Consider the following 14,470-nt stretch of genomic DNA (forward strand, 5'->3'; position numbering starts at 1 on the left):
CTCACTCTGAGTAGCCATGGTTAGGATTGATCAACTACAATTTAAATAGAACTTATGCCCAGCACTTCAGGTTACAAACTGAAAAGAAACTTCACACAATACAATACATTAAAATTTTAACAGAATGTTGTATTAAGATTTATTGATGCTTTATTACTCAGTCCCAAACCCTGCCTGCTTTTCATAGGCATGTACATTCCAGATGGTACAATGTGTGGATGCTTTATTTCACAAGAAACTGAGAAGTCTGCTGAAACTAGGAATCCTTCTCAGCTGAAAGGGTGAAGCATAATGGCCACAACTTTGTTACAAACCACCAACCAACAAGTAATGCCAACACCACCTAAAAATAAGAAATACATGCTGTAAGACACTAGTATTCTCAGTAACTAAAACCTACATATTTAAACATGTAGGGACAAGAAATCAGATTCAGTAACAACACCAGGAGTTGCAGAAAACACTTGCATAAGGATATATCTATGAGATAACTATTGATTCAGAAGAATTATATAAAGCCCAGTACCACTAGTATGTGTAATGTGGAATCTCTATGCAAATGAAAGATGTGGTTAGGTGTGTGACTATGGGCATAATGCACTAAGTTCTTCCTTCTCCAATGTAAATTATGGAGTTACACAACAAACAGTGCTCTCACTGCATCTCTTATTCATTTCAACATGAGCCAAGCATTATTAGCTTCTGCAACTACTCAGGAATCTGGGAAGGCAGAGGTGTGGCAACGCATTCAAAATCAACTCATGTATAATATTAAGATAGGAAAGATATATGAAATTCCTGGAAAAGCTTGAGAAGCATTAAAATAATATAGGCTTACCTGCCACTCCTGTTGGAAAAGCTACTAAACGTTCTAGTGGAGCTAGCCATTTGCTTGGAAGCACAGTAACTGGTTCAGAGTAATACTTCCAGATTAGTGAGATCATTAAGGCAGCCTGGAATTAAAACAATCGTTACATGATTATGCATGAAAACCTCAAAATAAAAGAGTTCTTGTTTACATCTAGCTGCACAATCAGCATTTCTGAAGCCTAGCAAGTGCTAGATGCCCATGTTATCCTTAAAAATAACCCACTGTTTAAAAAATCAATACAACTACAGTCGTACCTTGGTTCTGGAACACCTTGTGACTCGAACGTTTTGGCTTCCTAACGCCGCAAACCTAGAAGTGAGTGTTCTGGTTTGTGAACGTTTTTTGGAAGCTGAATGTCCGACGTGGCTTCCGCAGCTTCTGACTGAGTGCAGGCAGCTCCTGCAGCCAATTGGAAGCTGTGTCTTGGTTTTCGAACATTTTTGGAAGTTGAATGGACTTCTGGAACAGATTTCGTTCGAGATCCAAGGTATGAGTGTACTGTGACCTCAAAGTCAATGCCACACAAAATGAGAACCCTGGCCCTCGCCCCATATGACAAACATAGCCTCTTCTTGATTAGTCATCAGTTCTTGGCTTGCACTGTAACAGCTGGGAAGTCTGCATTTTCTATGCTGGACTATTCAGAGTGCATGGCACTGGACACATCTATCACGTGATTGGTTGCCAGATGAAAAGTCAGAGCAAAGGAAAGCCTATGGCCTAATTTTCACTCGGATGGTAAATCTGTGCTTGGACTATACATCTCTGGCGTATGAGTGTATCACATAACTGAATGCACCTTCATATAAAACAATACACACCAGAGTGTGTGTGTGTGCATGCGTATCACATAACTGAATGCTTCTTCATGCGAAACAATACCTGATTTGATATGTGCAGGGAATTTGTTTCCGAATATAAACATTGGATATTATGGCACATGGCTAAGGAATCTTAATCAATTTTTAGTATTTATTAAATTTGTATACCACCCGTCATCTGAAGATCCCAGGGCAATCCACAACAGAAAAGTATAAAATGCAAATACAAAATCAAACCAAAACAGACCGATAACCCCCCTCCCATAAACACATTTTAAAAGTCATGCAAAGTTAATCAGCTTAACTCTTGGTTGAAGAGAAACGTTTTTAACTGGCGCCTAAAGATACGTAATAGGGAGAGCATTCCACAAAGCATTCCACAAAGAGAGAGCCACTGCAAAAAAGGCCCATTCACATGTTTAGCTTTGAAAGGCTTCCATATATAAACCAATTTTACTTACCTGCAAAATGTAGAATACAATATTTATTACCCACTTTATTTTGGCTAGTTGAGCTGTTCGTGTTTTCACTGTTAAAAGAAACAAGTATGATTTGCATTATTTACATTAATAGGAGACATGATTTTACTTTAAACTGATAAAAATAACTTTTGTTTCCATTTTAAGGATGATTGCTTCTTTAAAATTCAAATTCTAGAGGCTATGGGTCTATAACTAGAAACGAAAAATAAAAACTAGTCTCCGGCACCTGTTTCCTTGCTTTTTTTCAAAAACATATGTAGTTCACAAAACACGGATATAGAAATATTAATAACACAACACTATCATTGCCTTGAAACTGACGTATCAGCGGATGCCTAAGCTTGCTCTATTTACGGTAATATGTTGTTGTTGTTTAGTCGTTTAGTTGTGTCCAACTCTTCGTGACCCCATGGACCAGAGTATGCCAGACACTCCTGTCTTCCACTGCCTCCCGCAGTTTGGTCAAACTCACGTTGGTAGCTTTGAGAACACTGTCCCACCATCTCGTCCTCTGTCGTCCCCTTCTCCTTGTGCCCTCAATCTTCCCCAACATCAGGGTCTTTTCCAGGGAGTCGTCTCTTCTCATGAGGTGGCCAAAGTATTGGAGCCTCAGCTTCAGGATCTGTCCTTCCAGTGAGCACTCAGGGCTGATTTCCTTCAGAATGGATAGGTTTGATCTTCTTGTAGTCCATGGGACTCTCAAAGAGTCTCCTCCAGCACCATAATTCAAAAGCATCAATTCTGTGGCGATCAGCCTTCTTTTTGATCCAGCTTTCACTTCCATACATCACTACTAGGAAAACCATAGCTTTAACTATACGGACCTTTGTTGGCAAGGTGATGTCTCTGCTTTTTAAGATGCTGTCTAGGTTTGTCACCACTTTTCTCCCAAGAAGCAGGCGCCTTTTAATTTTGTGACTGCTGTCACCATCTGCAGTGATTATGGAGCCCAAAAAGTACCGTATTTTCCGCCCTATAGGACGCACGCTTCCCCCCACCGCCAGCCCCAAAGAGCAGGTCAAAAGGAACCTGAAGCCTCCGGAGCCCAGAGGGAACTCCTGCCGCGCTCCAGAGGCTTCAGGTTGCCTTCACTGAAGCCTGGAGAGCGAGAGGGGTTAGTGCGCACCGACCCCTCTCGCTCTCCAGACTTCCAAGGTAACCGCCTGAAGCCTCCAGAGCGCAGCGGGAACTCCCGCTGCGCTCCAGAGGCTTTGGGTGAATGCACCTTGAACGCACCTTGTTTTAGAGGGGGAGAACAAGAAAAAATTTTTTTCCTGTTCTCCCCTTCCTATGGTCCAGTGAGTCCTATAGAGCAAAAAATACAGTAAAATCTCTCACTGCCTTCATTTATTCCCCTTCTATTTGCCAGGTGATAGAACCAGTGGCTATGATCTTAGGAGGGGGGGTTTCATGTTGAGCTTCAGACCATATTTTGCGCTCTCATCTTTCACCCTCATTAAGAGGTTCTTTAATTCCTCCTCACTTTCTGCCATCAAAGTTGTGTCATCTGCATATCTGAGGTTGTTGATATTTCTTCCGGCAATCTTAATTCTGGTTTGGGATTCATCCAGTCCAGCCTTTCGCATGATGAGTTCTGCACATAAGTTAAATAAGCAGGGAAACAATATACAGCCTTGTCGTACTCCTTTCCCAATTTTGAACCAATCATTTGTTCCATATCCAGTTCTAACTGTAGCTTCTTGTCCCATATTGAGATTTCTCAGGAGACAGATGAGGTGATCAGGAACTCCCATTTATTTAAGAACTTGCCATATTTTGCTGTGGTTGACACAGTTTGTGATGACCAGCTTTTTATCTTGACAGAATTCTGTTAGCCTTTGCCCTGCTTCATTTTGAACTCCCAAGGCCAAACTTGCCAGTTGTTCCTTTTATCTGACTCCCTACTTTAGCATTCCAATCCCCTATAATGAGAAGAACATCCTTCTTTGGTGTCATTTCTAGAAGGTGTTGTAAGTCTTCATAGAAATGGTCAATTTCAGTTTCTTCAGCACCGGTAGCTGGTGCATAAACTTGGGATTACTGTGATGTTAAAAGGTCTGCCTTGGATTCGTATCAAGATCATTCTATCATTTTTGAGACTGCACCCCAGTACAGCTTTTGACACTCTTTTGTTGACTATGAGGGCCACTCCATTTCTTCTATGGGAGTCTTGCCCACAGTACTAGATATGATCATCCAAACTGAATTCGCCCATTCCTGTCCATTTTAGTTCACTGATGCCTAGGATGTCAATATTTATTCTTGCCATCTCATTTTTGACCACTAGCTTACCTTTGTACATGAATCTTACATTTCAGGTTCCCATGCAATATTTTTCTTTACAGCATTGGACTTTCATTTTACTTCCAGGCACATCCATAACTGAGCGACCTTTTGGCTTTGGCCCAGCCGCTTCATCAGCTCTGAATCTACTTATACTTGTCCTCCACTCTTCCTCAGTAGCATGTTGGACACCTTCTGACCTGAGGAGCTCATTTTATATGCCTGTTGTTTTTGTCCATGAAGTTTTATTGGCAGGGATACTGGAGTGGCTTACCGGTTCCTGCTCCAGGTGGATCACGTTTAGTCAAAACTCTCCACTATGACCTGTCCGTCTTGGGTGGCCCTGCATGGCACGGCTCATAGCTTCTCTGAGTTATTCGAGCCCCTTTGCCATGACAAGGCAGTGATCCATGAAGGAGGTATTTAATATAGTCATGTTTTATATTATGCATGTTTTTTAAAAAACATTTTTTAAAAAAATACTGAGAACAGTACAAACAATCTAAAAAATTTAAACAGAACTGAAAGGTAGGCTAATGATGCAAATATAAGTAGCAAGTATTTACCATGAGTCTTAAGTTTATCAGTCATTTTGTTAATCTTCCTTTCCAGTCGGGCATATCTAGCAAATTCATCCATCATACTAATGGTAGAAAGTTCTTGCTTCATGTTCTGAATTTCAGATCTCATTTGTGATTCCTGCTCAGCATCCTTTTGTAGCAATCTGGATATCTGACAAAGAGAAAGATGTCCAAACACCTGTTGATTCATCACTTTCCTCTTTTTTTAAAAGGAAATGAATTTATTTGTTCTAAAACATGGTTACTGCTTACTTCTCTCTAAGCAGTCTTTTAGTCCCTCTCTGCAATAGCTTGATCCAAGTACACTTTGAAGCGTGCCCCAGGTTATTTAAGTGTAATGTTTTGTAAGCAGAGGCATCCTAGACTCCCTTGCACCCTTGACTAGGAGTTACATTGGCACCCCATTCCCCCCACCCTGCCCTCATGGAACAGAAACTCAAAAAGGTTTTCGTTCATGCTCCGCCAGTGAACACAGTGTGCGGGCAAACGGACTCCTAGCCAGTGTAAGGCAGAAAGAAGAGGGGTGATTTTGTGTGCCCTTCCTGCAGGGTTTGTGCCCTTGATGGGGGCCAACCTAACCAACTACTAGGTATGTCCCTATTTGTAAGTTTCTTTGAATTTTGAATGAAAAACAATGAATAATTTCCTAGAAAGACCTTTGCTAGCAGTCTACCTCCTTCCCAACTCTTCAATATATCATGCTTGGACCAGAGTGTCCAAATGCACAAAAACTAAAGGCTGTGTTCTCAAACTCTGAACCTAAAGATGAATGAAGCTACCTTTTAAAACACACACACACACACACCCCTACCAAGGGATGGGTGCATCTATTTCTGGTCTGCCACTTTTGATTGTTTCCACTCATAATTCTGTTCCATTTTTTACATTGATCCTCTTTTAAATCCTCTTTAAAATAAGTGTTTTAATACTATGTTTTAAATGATGGGAATTTTCTCTCAAAGCATGCATACATTTAAACTGCTGAGAATTGTGTTGCAATTTGGCAGGGGCAGTGTGTCCTGTTTCACTGCTTGAGGCCAAATGGGAAGTGCCGCCCTGCTGCTACCATACCTGCTGCGGCCACAGACACTGCCTGCTCTGCTGCTGCAAGGCGCCTATTTCAGGCAAGATTACATAAATTCTGGGTGAGATTCACCCCAAATGGATGAAATCTTGCCCAAAATTGGTGGTGCTTCTCCACCAACGGTGGAAGAAGCAGGGCACTGGGGGGGGGGGGTCAGTTGCTTGGTTCTGGGAGAAAAGATGGCCGCCGAACGAGCTGCAGAGTTCTGGAGGTTATCTGAGGCAAGTTCTTAAATTTGCTTTTTAAATAGGCTCGACACCGAGCCAACCTTTGAAACCCCTTTTATAATATTTTTTAACTCCTCCAGAGTTTTTAAATAGTTTTAATAGTTCTTTTAGCTTGTTGCTTTTTTTAAAAAAAAAAGCCCTTCTGTTACCTTGTTATCTTAATGTCCGGAGGGTTTACTCCCCACGCTGCCACTCTCCTCAAGTCTGACCGACAATAAGGAAAACGGGTGACAGCTGATTTATTGCCAACTCCGTGTTATGCTCTGAACTATAAGCTATCAAACTACAAACAGCTATCCCAAATCTTGCCTCAATTTGCTTGAGGCAGTGGCTTCACCCTGCCTAGTGGCTCTGCTGGCTCCACAATTTGGAGAAAAGCAAAATTCACCAAATAGCTAGGAAGTGTGCATGCACACGAAAGCTCATACCAATAACAAACTTAGTTGGTCTCTAAGGTGCTACTGGAAGGATTTTTTTTTATTTTGCTTCAGCTAGGAAGGTGGTAAAAGATTTCTATTTGAAAGACATGCCTGCTGCATACTTTTTCCGCTGACTCCAAACCTGAACCTCACAGCCAAAGAATGTTCTGTTGTTGTTATTATATTTATTTATATCCCACCTTTTCCCCAGACTAGGAATCAAGCAAGGTGGCTTCAAATACAGCTTCCATCCATAAGGCCGTTTTATTCTATACACTCTCTGCCCTGAATGCCTCCACGTGCAATCAATGTAAATGGCTTCGACAGATTTTTCAAATAAAACAACAGAACGGCCGCATCCATCACCTGGATAGCCGGCCTGCTAATCCAGAGTGACCTCGCTGCTTCCGTACTTGCGAGAACGAAAATGACTTAGGGTGGCATTGACGTTTCCTCAAAATAACCTATAGAAATTAATTGGCCTAACTTAAGACATGTTCACTAATTTCAATGGGTCTACTCAGAGTAAAGCTCAGTGTGCACTAGGCCCACAGGGAGACTCCCGAGCAAAGATGGGGCCTTCACTAGCGATCTCGGCGGCTGGACTGGGAGACGCTCCGCTCCGCTCGACCCGCCCCGGCCGCCCCTTCTGCCCTCCCCTGAACTCGGGCCCCAGCTGGAAGGCGGCTGCCCTCCCCGCCCAGGCAGAGCGAGGGAGGCGGATCGGGGCGCCGTCGCTATGGGAACCCGGCGGGCTGACGTCACTTACAATGGAGGAGCAAGAGGGCAGGAGGATTTTGAGGAGGTTACACAAGAACACGGAGCTCAACACGAGGAACCAGGCGCCGTCACCCGTCACGTCTCCCGTCTCCACTAGAACCTCCTCGTCCATGTCTCAGGCCGGACTGGACGGGGGGGGGGCGGGCAGAGGGAAGGGGAAGGAGTAGAGACACGCGAGGAAGACGGAGAAAAGCGGCTGCCAGTCTCCCGCCTCCGCCAGAGAAGAATAACGGGGTGGGGGAGGGGGAGAAGGAACACTACAGAAAAGGCTCGGGCTCGCGGCCGCTTCTCAAACTGCGCAAGCGCACATCCTCCCTCTTCACCTCCCCCACCCCCGCCCCGTGGTTTGTGCCTCGCTGGTTTTTTTTTTTTTTTCGTAATAACAACCGCGGTCGCTGAGCTCACGCGCTCCTGTTATGTGTGCGCACGCGCGCACATGTCACAGTTACTGTCACCCTCTTGCCGAGACAGCCTATCAAACCGGCCCAGGTGGAGGGGAACAGCCCGCCTCCGCCTCTTCGACTTAGGAACGCATTGAAGTCGACGGGCCTCTCCTTATGGGTGGGACGGACTGTTGTGATTTAAAAAGAGGGCGCGCGAAGTGGGCTCGTCCAATAGGGACGCGCGCGCCTCGGAGCGGGGAGGGGGGCGGCGCCGAGGAGAGCGAGCGTGCGTGCGCGCGCGTCTCCCCCCTCCCTCCCCATCCGGCTGGATCCTGTTGCGGTGCCGCTGGCGCTGCTGGGATGGTCGCGGGAGGAGAAGGGGGGTCAGACGGGCGGGCGGGCACACTCTTGGTCTGTGCGCAGGAGTGAGAGTCGGACTTCCCAGTGGGGCTGGAGTAAGAAGTGCCAGCCGCCGCCGCCACCGCTCCCGCCGCCCGACGATAGGGAACAAATAAAAGCACAAGGGAAAGCCGAGCGCCGTCGTTCGGCATCGCCGCTTACTCCGCCATGCCGAAGAGAAAGGTTGGCGACGGGCGCGCGCACACTTTAATGTGCGCCGAGAGCGCGTACTCCCTTCTCCCTCCCCGAGCTCCTTTACCCTTCTCCTTCCCCTTGTAAATGTAATATATTTAGATATAAAAATATAGGCGAGCGGGCCGTCCTTTCATACTGGGGGGAGGGGGTTTCTTTTTTTCTGCGACGACTTCGTCGTGAGGGCCCAGTTTTCGCGCTCCTATTCTAGAGGGGGGAGGGGGCGTGACGGTTGTAAATGGCCGCGAGGTTCGCCGAACTGCGGCCTGTAACGTCTCGCGTGCCCGTTCAGTTCGGGCAGCCGAGGAACGACCGTCGCGCAGGTTCTGGAACGTCTAGAACTTTTACGCGGACGTTGGTTAAGGATACGGCCTCAGGTTCGAATTCTCGACACAGCGGCGGGAAGGGGGGGCGTGTGCGCGGTGACGTCAGGGCCCCTGGACGGTGTAAAGCAGGCGTTAATGCGCATGCGATGTTTCGCTCTACCGCCCCCGTTCCTTTCTAATACTTTATGTTCCATTGCAGGTGAACGCCGCTGAAGAAGAGGTAAGTAGGAAACATTTGTATGGTATTTTAAAGGATCCAGGAGGATTGTTAGTATTAAGCAGACCATTAATACTGTTTTCTTTTGCTTTGGTTTGCTGTAGCCAAAAAGGCGATCTGCACGCCTGTCTGCTGTAAGTATAGAATTGCATTTACTTCTTATTTACCCATTATGTTTATTGTGAATATTAGAATCAAAACGTAATAATTGTGTGGTGTTTCTCTTTCAGAAGCCTGTCACTGCCAAAATTGAAACCAAACCAAAAAAGCCAGCTTCAAAGGTAAGAGGTTTGGGGGAGGGAGACAAAGAAGGTGTCTGAAATCCTTTTTGGAAGCTGGCTGAAGATATTATTTCATTGTAAAATGGAGCAATGTTACTACATCTCGGCAGTCGAAGCAGGAAACTACTTTGGGACTCAAGTCACGATTGAAGTGTGGTCACTCTATGGGCCACATTCCACTAATGGTGAGACCAAGGGTGGAAGCTGGCATAGCAAAATTCATGCCCATCTGTCCCCTGATACAATTCAAGGTTCGGTACTGGAAAGATAAAAGCTGGGGCTCCCGATTGTCCATATGCAGCTGCGGCTTGAATTTGGCATGTTTTCCTGCCATGCTACTTTTGGGGGTTTGGATCCATTCAGGAATGATTAGGAGCTCCTGAACTTACCTGATGTCTGCCAAAAGTAGCATAGGAGGAAAAGGTGCCAAATTTAAGCTGTACTAAATTCAAGTCACAGCTTCAAAGGGATTTTCATTTGTTGTATTTGTACACCGTTTTTCCACAAACTGAATCATGCTCAAAGTGTCTTACAACAGAGAAACGGATGCATTTAAAGCAAGCAGTACAAAAACAATTTCTTAATAACAAAGCAAAACAAAAACATAGTAACGTAAATTTATGTGATAGCTACCTAGTGTAGGATAGTGGTGAAGAGTTTTCTGATGAATTGTGCCTTGGTCACGAACTCACTAGCTGGGCTTGGCCAAACCAATACAGTAGATTCTCATTCTTTCCCTCACCTTGGTAGCATGGGGATAATATTGTACAGAGTTGTTATAAACATTGCTAGTATATTGTATGTTAAAAATGTTTCATATACCAAAGTGCTCACTTTTCACTGTAGGCTCTGAGGCTACTTCTCTTGGTGGTTTCCCAGCTGTTTCCTCCCACCATTCCTCTCTAACCAGTCCATGCATCACCTGAAGCAACCATTTTGCTTCAGCTTCACTGAAAAGGGGAAGAACATCAGATTAATTCTATTTGGGTCTAAACAAACTGTGTTATGAACTCAGTTGCTGGTTTATTTGAACAAATAAATAATAAATCTATGGTTTAAGAAAATAAAATATTTTTTTTGGGGGGGGGAGAATCCTTATCCAAAATATCTAATATCAGTTTACAGAGGAAAATGGAGGGTGGTATCCAATGCTGGGCAAGACTTATTTTAGTATTCCATATAGACCAGTGATGGCCAAACTTGGCCCTCCAGCTGTTTTTGGACTAAAACTCCCATCATCCCTAGCTAACAGGACCAGTGGTCAGAGATGGTGAGAATTGTAGTCCCAAAACAGCTGGCGGGCCAAGTTTTCCCACCACTGATATAGACTGATTGTAGTACAAACCTTGGAATAACTAAGAACAGCCTGATATGCTCTCACCATGCTAACAGCTTCATTTTTTCCAATGAATGATGCTTTGCACCATGCATAGAAATATATGCAGTGAGTCCTGGTAATGTGCTAAGACAACATGGCACTAAAAGAGCACTCTTTGGGGCTAGGTGCAAATATGTGAGCCAGCATAGCAGTCCTGGCACCTTAGATCTTTCCAAACATGTTTTAATATGTTTAAGACCAGTGCTTTTTCTGGGACTGCTCAAGGGTGCACAGTACTGGCACCTTTTTTGTCCTGGAAGAAAAGCACTGATTAAGACCACAATCTTCACATTCTGATGAATGCATTATTTTAAAAGACTAAATGCTGATTGTCTTATTTCATTGCAGGATAAGCCTGAGGAAAAGAAAGCCCCAGCAAAAGGGAAAAAGGGACCAAAAGGTAAACAGGCTGAAGAGATTAACAATGAGGAAGTAAAGGATAACTTGCCTGCGGAAAATGGAGAAGCAAAAAGTGATGAGGTAAATTTTATGGCTTTGTTCTGTATTCTATAGTTTTCTGGTTTAAATTCAAAATGGCTGTTTTGACTTAACTGGCAGAGAGAACGTCCCAGCATTGCCTTGTATGGATGTTGCATGAGGACACTTAAAACAAATTTAATATCCCTTTCCACTATCCCAGAGAAAATATTTACCGTATTTTTCGCTCTATAACACGCACCAGACCATAACACGCACGTAGTTTTTAGAGGAGGAAAACAAGAAAAAATATATTCTAAACGAAATAGTGGATATATGATTTTTGTGGTTCATGCTGTGGCCACAGACATGTGATCTGACAGTGAGTTTGGAGTAGCCCAATGCAAAAATCCTGAGGATCCATGTGGATCCATGCTTTGTAATCACAGAGGAGGGAAGGAAGGGGAACCATGGATCTTCTGCTCACGACTGCAGCAGATCCCCACCACCACCCGCAGGCATTCGCTCCATAACACGCACAGACATTTCCCCTTACTTTCTAGGAGGAAAAAAGTGAGTGTTATGGTGCAAAAAATACGGTATATTGGTAAAGGAGGCTAATGAGGTAGGAAGAAGTGGAGGACGAGTTGGCATTGGGTTTCATGCCTCTGTATACCTGTTTCTGGAAATTGCAAGTGGGCAAAGTGCTGTTGCACTCTGGTTCCGCTTGCGGGCTTCTGATAGGCATTTGGTTTGCTACTATGAGAATAGGCTGCTGGTCTAGATAAGTCTTTAGCCTGATTCAGCAGGGATTTTCTTACTCTGGGTTGCTATGCATTTTAGTAAATTCTTTCATCTTCCACTAGCATCTTTCAGTAGTCACACTAGTGGATCTGGCATTTTTTTACTACTAATATTCCCAGTCCGGGCTCTTGCCATCCTGGATGATCGGGCCAAGTAGATCAATCAGTTCACCAAACATATGGCGAGTGATATAATGAGTTTCTATTCTACATTGAATTTTTATATCATTTCAAAAGTAAGCATATACTTAACAAGATGTTTTATTTCTAAACTAGTCAGAAACATCATTGTTATGAAACACACAACTATTTCAAGTCCTTGAATTTAAAGTTACTCTGTGCCAATTGAAATGAAGCCTAAGGACAAGCATTAACCTAACATTTTAAGTATAAGCTTGAGTATTTGGAAAGTTCATCATGCATTACAAAGTTCTGCACGGAATTTGTATTGTCCAGTAATTTTATGAGTAAATGTATTCTTTGTTAACCACAAAATAGTCTTTTAGCAGGATATGAGTGCAGAATGAGTATCTTTGATGTGACTATATCATAAGAAAGCTTGATGGATTTTTAGTGAAATTAGTATGGAAAGCAGTACTGAGCATTCCTGAAAATCCACAGAAACAGAATAAGATAACTCAAACTATGGCTGTAAACTGAAATACCATGATGGAATATGAGGTTCATCAATGTGGGGCTATGTGTTCAATATTTTACTGTAGATAGACCATTAAAAGCAATGTTTTTCTACTTGTGGATTGTATATATTAATCCTTTGTGGCCAGTCACTCTCAAACTGGTTGAAAACAATATTTTGGCTCTGTAATAGCATACAAAAATTATGTTGATCCTAGCTTTCATGTTTAGAATACCAAATAGCTTTTAAAACAATGTTTTAATAGTCCTTGGGTTTGAACTTTGAAACGTGTATATAACCATTGTCACATTAAACTTTTTTCTTTTTTCAGGCCCCAGTATCTGATGCAGCAGGAGAAAAAGAAGCAAAATCTGAGTAACATCTTGTACAAAGTCTCTTAATCAGTGGTTTGTTTGCCACCATCTTGTACAATTCAGAGGAATATTTTTATCAACTATTTTGTAAATGCAAGTTTTTTAGTGGTTTTAGAAAAGACATTTTTTAAGCATGAGGGGATCCCTCCCTCAATATCCCATTTAACGTAGTTTTGAGTGTAAATGCTTTGTTTTTAAAAGGTAAAAATCATGTACTGGTTGTCTCTCTATATAACCAGCAATTAATGGAATGTTAGATTAAGGAGAAATTTCAAAATATTGATTACTTACAGTGCTATCCTATACATGTTTACTTAGAACTAAATCCCACTGGTTTCAGTGGTACTTATTCTTTAATAAGTGTGCATAGGATTGCAGCCTTAACATTCCAGAGGCCAGGGTGGGCAACTTGTAATTTACATGTGGCCCTTTAAAGCTATTTTTATGCAGGACTTCAGTTACTTTAAATTTAGCTTTGTTTCCTTAAATTTTTAGCCTTTACAAATAAATTTGAATATATGATGGAAATATATGCCCAGCATATGCCAGTATAGTCCCCAGAGGCAAACAAGTTGCTCACACCTGCTGTATACTGTGGGATGGTTTTTGTAATTGTTAAAAGAAGCATAGCACAGATAAAACGTTGACATGGTGACAAGTAGGAAAATGTCTTTACACTTAACACGTATCCCCCTCGATTTGTCATCAGTAGAATGCTTCCTCAGAAAACCCAACTTGTTCCCTGGTGTTGGATCTCCCAAATTTGTTTTATCTGTGACAAGAGTTATTTTTGGTAGTGGTAGTTTATTTTTTCAACAGCTTTGTAACGTGTTGTGAACGGTTGGAAATCTGGGTGTGTAGTGTGTGTGGTGTTCAATTACTGAGTAGATAAAATTTCTGGTTAAGCAGACATAACTTTCACATGACAGTATTTGAGACACTGGTACTTTTCTACTTTGAATTAATGGTCTATCAAAGAAGTCATAATTGTCAGATGACTGGTTTACATTCAAATTATTGGAAGAAGAATCAGTACAAATAGTTAATGTCTGTGGTTCATCAAACAAGATCCAATAAAATATTGGTCATAAACATTTTGTGAGTGTTTCTCTTCGGCTTGACTGAAAATTAACTGGGATGTAGATTTTTAAAAACAAGCAAACGTGCAGTTGTATTCCTATAACATAAACTTTCACTTTAGTGAATGAAATTTCAGTAGTCTATGGTTTTATAGCCATCCCCAGTATCTGTTGTATGGCAGCTTAGGTATTATACGCAATGTTTCTAGCCTTTTTTTGCATGGAAGGAGAGTTGGAAAGATAAAGTAATGAAGAAACTCCATTGATCAAGCACACAAAAGTAAATGTGGTCCTTAACCTTTGCTTATCTTTGTTTGACTCATGAGCACAGCATTGCTGAAAATTTGTTAGCAGCAGGCTCTTCTAAGAAGTGAAATTCACATGACAACAAACTTGAGAACTTTCTCAATGGTAGAAACTTGCCTATATTCCCCTT

The 14,470-nt window shown here is 42.6% G+C and overlaps 2 protein-coding genes across 2 annotated transcripts; one reads left to right on the top strand and one right to left on the bottom strand.

Moving 5' to 3' along the window:
- Positions 1–108: 108 nt before the first annotated feature.
- Positions 109–7,854, bottom strand: GET1 (guided entry of tail-anchored proteins factor 1). Its single transcript, XM_081908809.1, has 5 exons — positions 7,538–7,854; positions 5,024–5,189; positions 2,154–2,221; positions 839–953; positions 109–343 (listed from the first exon to the last, which is right to left on the bottom strand). Exons 1-5 carry the CDS (start codon positions 7,658–7,660, stop codon positions 270–272), a joined length of 546 nt encoding a protein of 181 aa, XP_081764935.1. The 5' UTR covers positions 7,661–7,854; the 3' UTR covers positions 109–269.
- A 488-nt stretch (positions 7,855–8,342) lies between these two features.
- HMGN1 (high mobility group nucleosome binding domain 1) lies at positions 8,343–14,049 on the top strand. The gene is made up of 6 exons (XM_081908820.1): positions 8,343–8,513; positions 9,048–9,068; positions 9,170–9,199; positions 9,296–9,346; positions 11,073–11,204; positions 12,913–14,049. The coding sequence occupies exons 1-6, from the start codon at positions 8,499–8,501 to the stop codon at positions 12,958–12,960; spliced, it is 297 nt and encodes a 98-aa protein (XP_081764946.1). The 5' UTR covers positions 8,343–8,498; the 3' UTR covers positions 12,961–14,049.
- Positions 14,050–14,470: the final 421 nt, after the last annotated feature.

This window comes from Podarcis melisellensis, assembly GCF_964234715.1.
Source record: "Podarcis melisellensis genome assembly, chromosome: 4".
Lineage (NCBI taxonomy): Eukaryota > Metazoa > Chordata > Lepidosauria > Squamata > Lacertidae > Podarcis > Podarcis melisellensis.

Excerpts from the sequence above, each read along its gene's own strand:
- GET1 (XM_081908809.1), bottom strand. The coding sequence starts at position 7,660 with ATGGACGAGGAGGTTCTAGTGGAGACGGGAGACGTGACGGGTGACGGC. Across the intron at positions 2,222-5,023 it reads TGATAAACTTAAGACTCATG|TGAAAACACGAACAGCTCAA; the intron begins GTAAATACTTGC and ends TTCTTTTAACAG. Across the intron at positions 344-838 it reads TTTTCCAACAGGAGTGGCAG|GTGGTGTTGGCATTACTTGT; the intron begins GTAAGCCTATAT and ends TCTTATTTTTAG.
- HMGN1 (XM_081908820.1), top strand. Across the intron at positions 9,069-9,169 it reads TGAACGCCGCTGAAGAAGAG|CCAAAAAGGCGATCTGCACG; the intron begins GTAAGTAGGAAA and ends GGTTTGCTGTAG. Across the intron at positions 11,205-12,912 it reads GAGAAGCAAAAAGTGATGAG|GCCCCAGTATCTGATGCAGC; the intron begins GTAAATTTTATG and ends TTCTTTTTTCAG.